The sequence below is a fragment of the Melanostigma gelatinosum genome (assembly GCF_949748355.1).
Source record: "Melanostigma gelatinosum genome assembly, chromosome: 8".
NCBI lineage: Eukaryota > Metazoa > Chordata > Actinopteri > Perciformes > Zoarcidae > Melanostigma > Melanostigma gelatinosum.
In genome coordinates this window covers 888,389-894,388 of record NC_136641.1, presented here as the reverse complement: position 1 = coordinate 894,388, position 6,000 = coordinate 888,389, and the positions used below count along the sequence as shown (strand labels likewise).

The 6,000-nt window shown below is 44.9% G+C and overlaps 1 protein-coding gene across 1 annotated transcript; it reads right to left on the bottom strand.

Annotated features, from left to right (window-relative positions):
- Positions 1–630: 630 nt before the first annotated feature.
- On the bottom strand, positions 631–1,815 carry gpr173 (G protein-coupled receptor 173; the record flags this gene model as incomplete). Its single annotated transcript, XM_079273432.1, has 1 exon — positions 631–1,815. The coding sequence occupies one exon, from the start codon at positions 1,813–1,815 to the stop codon at positions 631–633; it is 1,185 nt and encodes a 394-aa protein (XP_079129558.1).
- Between the last annotated feature and the right edge of the window lie 4,185 nt (positions 1,816–6,000).

Sequence of the window (6,000 nt, the reverse complement as noted above, 5' to 3'; positions counted from 1 at the left end):
TCCAACAATGATGCCAAGTACCAAAAATTGAAGACTTATAAAATAGGTGCAGTTGGGAGTCATCCCTGTGGCTTAGGGGTTAAGACGCTGAACAGCAACATCCTCTGTTCAAATCAGTCCAGGGACCTTTGTTGCATCTCTCTCTCTGCCTCCCTCCGGTCCTCTCGTCTCTAACATTATCTGCCGTTGCTAACTAAACCAGCATGTTAGGGACATTTAGACAAGAAAAGTTGCTGCTTTGTCCTCATCTTTTTGTCATCAAACCAACTCAAATATCCTTTGGGTCAATCCGAGACTTTTCTATTTGGCCATTTTGGCTTTCTTTATGAAGCATCTCATGTAGTTTGTTGTCTGGCTTGGTTTCCACAATGACTGCATTATTACTTGCATGTGTTGCAATTTAAGTATTTTTCGCTTGTTATCGTGTATGCTTTTTGAGAGAAAAAAGGTTGGTAGATGGAAATACATGCTTACCATTCCAGTGTTTTAACCTTTACATTCACTAGTTTGCACACACTGCTTAAAAGTAGCTTGCATCGAATCAAACGTCACATTAGCTCAGGCAAACACTCCCCCAACATCAGTCGGCTGCCCCTTGGTTTGTCTCCATGCTTCGCTCATCATCTCTGCTTACATGACACAATAAGGCTCTCGTGGCAGATGAGGTTTAGTCCTGCAGCAGGCTGGTAGGTGGGAAAGGAGCCCTTTCTTCAAGTCTTTGTTAAGGAAGAAACAGACAATAGGGTTGACCCCGGCTTGGGCGAAACTCATCCACACGGTGGTGGAGAGGTATCGGTGTGGTATTGTGCAAGCCTTGACAAACACCCTCCAATAGCAAGCCACTATGTAGGGAGACCAGAGCACCAGGAACAGCAGAGTGATCACGTAGAACATCCTGCCAAGCTGCTTCTCCGCTTTGAACTCCTCCATGCCCAACAGGCGCCGGTTCTGGTTGTGCAAGTTCTGCCGGATTCCCAGCAGAGTCGGCGGCATCGGGCCCCTGCCAAAGCCCGCAATCCAGTTGGCTGCCGCTTGCCCAGTTGCCCCCGGCCCGTGGAAGGTCCAGTTCTGACTGATGGCCGGCACCATCTGGACCGGCTTCATCTTACGGTGCTTGTACTCAAAGAGGAGTAACTTCATGTAGACAACGTGTGTGGCTAGAATGAGCACAGCCAGCATTAGCATGAAGCCCAGCGTATCATTAGCCTTGAAGTAGCGATGCTCAAAGATGCACTGGTCCTCCTCGCGAATGAATTTGTATGTGCCCACGTCAAAAACTGGCGGGAAAGCCATTGCCACCGACAGTGTCCACACCATGCACACCACTGCCACACATGTCCAGAACGTCATGCGTTTCGAGTAAAAGCGGTGGTGTGCAATGGCCATGTAGCGCGTTACGCTGATACAGAACAACATGAAGGCAGCATGGAAGCAGAAGAGCACTGCCATGAAGGCCACCACCTTGCAGCTCAGCACGCTGTAGGTCCAGGCTGAGCCGTTCTTTATAGACACCAGCACGAAGGGGAAGCAGATGGCTGAGCGAATGGTGTCGGCCAGGCACAGGTCCAGCAGGAAGTAGTAAGGTGCCTTGTGCAGGGCTCGGTCCCACAGCACGAGCAGAGACACCACCAAGTTGCCCACCAGGCTGATGCAGATGATCAGCCCCAGCAGCACCAGTTTGATATAGGTAGAGACAGCCGAGGACGGGCTCTCCGCTACCATACCTCCTGCCGTAGCCACCACTGCTGCTATGGGCCCAGCCGGCCCTTCGCTACTCTCGTTTCTATTCGACATCCCGAATGCCCCCCCACCCATACCAGCTTTTCTTCAAACACCAAAGCCACCACTCCTTCGCCGCCGCCTCCTCCTCCTCCTCCGTCTGCTGGCCGTTCCTCCGTCCTCGTGGTTGCTTCCTTTCCGCAGTTCACAAGGAACAGGAACACCTCAATCCACATCGCCCCATTTCGAGAAGGGTCCCTTGGTTGGTGTATTATGTCGTCTCACCTCCTGATCCGCTCCAGAAGCCTGAAAACAATTGGAGAAGACAAATAATTAGGCGTTTGGATAGATCTCTGTTACGTGTGTGTGGAGAGTCATTTCAGTCATTCAGGTAGTACCACCCCAACATTCTGAGAACACTGCTCACTCAACCTAAACATTTCCAGCAAGGAGTCCTAGCCTAGGAGTGATTTAGGAAACATCTCAGAGCAACTCTGAGCAAGAGATCTCAGTGAGGAGGTGAGGGTGACCATGTTGCTAGGTATGACACATTGTTTAAGGTGTGAGGGATTGATGCAATCTTAGTGATAATGGGCATAGAATGGACAGTGAAATCAAAAGGCTTAGTCATAGAATTTAGTCTCTACTAAGACACGGTGTAATTATCAATACTATTTTATGTAATGAATATCTGTTGAATAAATTGAGCCATACTTTAGAAGAAGAATACGGAATGTTAGAAAACACGGGCCTACTTATACAGTAACGCACATGCTGATAGCTGTTATATTTATTCGTTTACGGATATTCATCATGCTGGTCATTTTTGTATGTAATCTATTTCATGACGTCATTCAGCGAGAATATTTCTCCTACTTCTTAGTCTTTCCATCGTTTTCTCAGAGGAGTCAGTCATTTCATAGGATGGTAAATTTCTGTTTGTATCTTTTACCAATTGTTAAAATCTGCTTTCAGCTTGAATAAACTCCAATCGTTCAATTACATATTTAAAGTGCTGTGATCTGTGAACATCACATTGCACCCTAAATCCCCTTTTTAAAACTGCACTTTTTGGTCTCCATCAACTCGTGAGGAAACATCTGTCTGCTGAGCTGCTAAATGCTGCGCTGTGTTCACCAGCGAGTCTCTCACTGAGTCGGGATGCTGGAGTACAGTGGCTTTATCACAGCTTTGTCACTGCATCCATGTGGCCACGAGGGTCCGAGTGGTGTAAGTTGTGTCTCTGCTCATATGGAGGTGAATCAGTGATACATTCAGGGCAATGGAGTTATTATATGAAAAATATACAATATTAACGAGAATAAAAAAGACGCTTTTGAGAAATTAGGATTACAATCCAAATATTGAAACCCAGGCAAGGCTAGAAATGAATGTGGAAATCTTTTTACAGCATGCTCAGTGGCAGCCTGTAAAAGCAGGTTTTAATGTGATGCACATCAAATATTAAAAGTAGAAAATAAGAAATACCTAATGCGGTCTAACTGACCAACATTTTTGTAATATATTGGGAGACGATATTTTCATGATGAAAGATAACTGAGTATACTACACTATACTCATGTTACTCAGATATCTACATCAGTGATATCTCTAAGCTTCAGTAAGCAAACTACCTTTTAGGCGCACTTTGATGATCCATAAGCACTTTGTTTAAGAAGGAACCTGAAACCTTAGCCTCAGTTAGGACTGTTAATAATTGATAGGGACGGAAAAGCTGAAAAGCTTAGGAAGCATTTGTCAAACCAAGCACTAAAGCTGGATTTACAGTTGTGCAGTAAGGGGTTACATTGGAGCTTTGGAGCCGCAGTAAGAACTGTGATTGGTCAGCACAGCTGTCGCAAGGGGTGTACAACTCCAACATCCTTTAACAGCTATGTGATTATTCTTACCTGGGTTAAGATCTCATGAGCCAGGTCAGTGTGCTCCGGATTTAGAGCAATCCTATACAGCGTACTGTTTAATATACACAAATGTGACAGTTTGACAACATGTTCTGATTCTTCCTTAGACCGACTAAATTGTGAAATGGAAGGAATTGGTCTACAAAGGCACTGCTTCACATTGAGTGACGCGCTGAGCACGTCTGAACTCAGGACATAAACATACAAGACCTGTTCCCAAAGTGGAGGATACTCAAGACAAGGCAAGTTTATTTGTATAGCACATTTCAACAACAAGGTAATTCAAAGTGCTTCACATAAAACTATTAAAAGCATCAAAACATAAGGCAAAAGAAAAGGAGATTTAAGAACAGTCATTAAAACATTAAAAAACAGTGTAAGAAATTAAATGCAGTCGTGAAATGCAGGAAATGTATTAATATATGAATTGAATGTGGTTCAATTAAAGGCAGCAGCAAACAAAGTCTTCAATCTTGATTTAAAGGAGCTGAGGGTCTCAGCAGACCTGCAGCTTTCAGGGACTTTGTTCCAGATATGTGGAGCAGAAAAACTGAACGCTGCTTCTCCATGTTTAGTTCTGACTCTGGGAACAGGAAGTAGACCGGTCCCAGACGACCTGAGGGGTCGGGATGGTTCGTAAGGTAGCAGCAGATCAGAGATGTACTCCTGATGACTCAGAGATAGAACTCCAAAGGAAACAACTCCAGCACTTCAAACCCTCAAAGGTTCTTTGAGACTGTGCCATAAGGAAAGAGCAGCTATTCAGTGAAACAAATCAAGAACAACTTGTGTACATCAGTGGCTCAGGACAGACAACCAAAGTTATAGTTAAGGGTGCATAATAAGAGATTAAGAGCCTTTTATTGCTCTCAACAGCTCTCATGGCCACGCCTGAGCCAGCGTCTCATAGGTAATGTTGCTAACAGCGCTAACAGCATCAACTTTGTGCTGACAGAGCTAACAGTGTTGACCTGAAGGGAAACAGAACTATCAACTGTTGTATGTGGACAGATTGTAAAGCTCTCGAAAACAAATAGGTGATTTGTGATATGTGCTATACAAAATAAGTTGAATTGTATCGTATCGTGACACGTCGATTGTGATACGTATCGTATCGTGAGGTGCTTGCCGATACACAGCCCTTCACTCATGCCAAAGAAGTCCTTAGTGCTCAGAAGAAGGGAACGTTTGAACAGTTCAAAGACAACTGAACAACTGATCAGTTGATGAAGACTCTGCAATATGGTCAAAAGCTCCAAAGCTGAGGAGGTGGACCTTAAGTGGAGATGTTTTGTCAAATGCCATGTGTTTGGAGTATACTGCTGGGCGTTTCCTCATTAGAGGTATCTGTTACCCTCAGATAGTACTATTACTACCTTCACCCACGACTACTACTGAAGTAAATTCAACTTAATGTGAAAAATGAATAAAGTGAACAGAAATGTGTCTTTCATAAACCAGCGTCCTCTGTCACTGTGTAGAACACACAGTTTGTCCTTACAGCTAATTAGCAATTGCTAGCATGCTCAACACTAAACTGAAAAGATGGTGAAAATGGTAGCCTACAAGTTTTACCTGCAAAAAGTGTTAGCATGCTGATGTTAGCGTTTAGCTCAAAGAACCACTGTGCCTAACTATAGCTACTAGCTACAGACCCTTTAACGCAACAGGAGAGGCTGCAACGTTTCTGCCTACAAATGAAGACATGAAAGCAAACTAAAACCTCTGACAATGTCTCAATGAAACACTTAATTAACCTCGAGGTTGGTATGTCGAAGAGTAGTTTCACATCAGCTCTTGTTGAGGATGAGTGGAGCCTTTGATGAAAATGTATTTGAAAAAAAGCCAACTTGAAGACATCACTTGGCGCTCCGTTAAAGGACAAGCTGAATATGAACCGAAATCACAGCGTGATGAACGACAGAGATGTTCATCAAATTGATGAATGAATAAATGACACTTTCATCAACTGTTTGAATCAGGTTGCAGTCCTCATAGCTCCACAGGCTGGGAGCAGAGAGACTGTGAGAGGGGCTGTGTGTCTTGAAGGAGGGGCTTTGCAAAGCTGGAAGTTGGTTGGTGGCGGAGGGCAGAGTCACTGTCAGGAACTGGGTAGCAACAGCAGCCCAATACCTCTGGCTTGATGTCGGTGGGAGGAGGCGACAAAGCTCACAGGCTGAGAGGTAGACAGAGTTGTTCTCTGACAGCGGGGCCCAGCATCAGGCCCTCTCACACAGAGCCTACAGGTCTGATGAGGACTGGAGAGCCAGCAGCTGCTGCAGTCCTGCATTGAGGAGTCCGGGTGGCTTAAAACCACACACACACACACACACAGCCTGTATTCCTTCAGGAGGTGGCG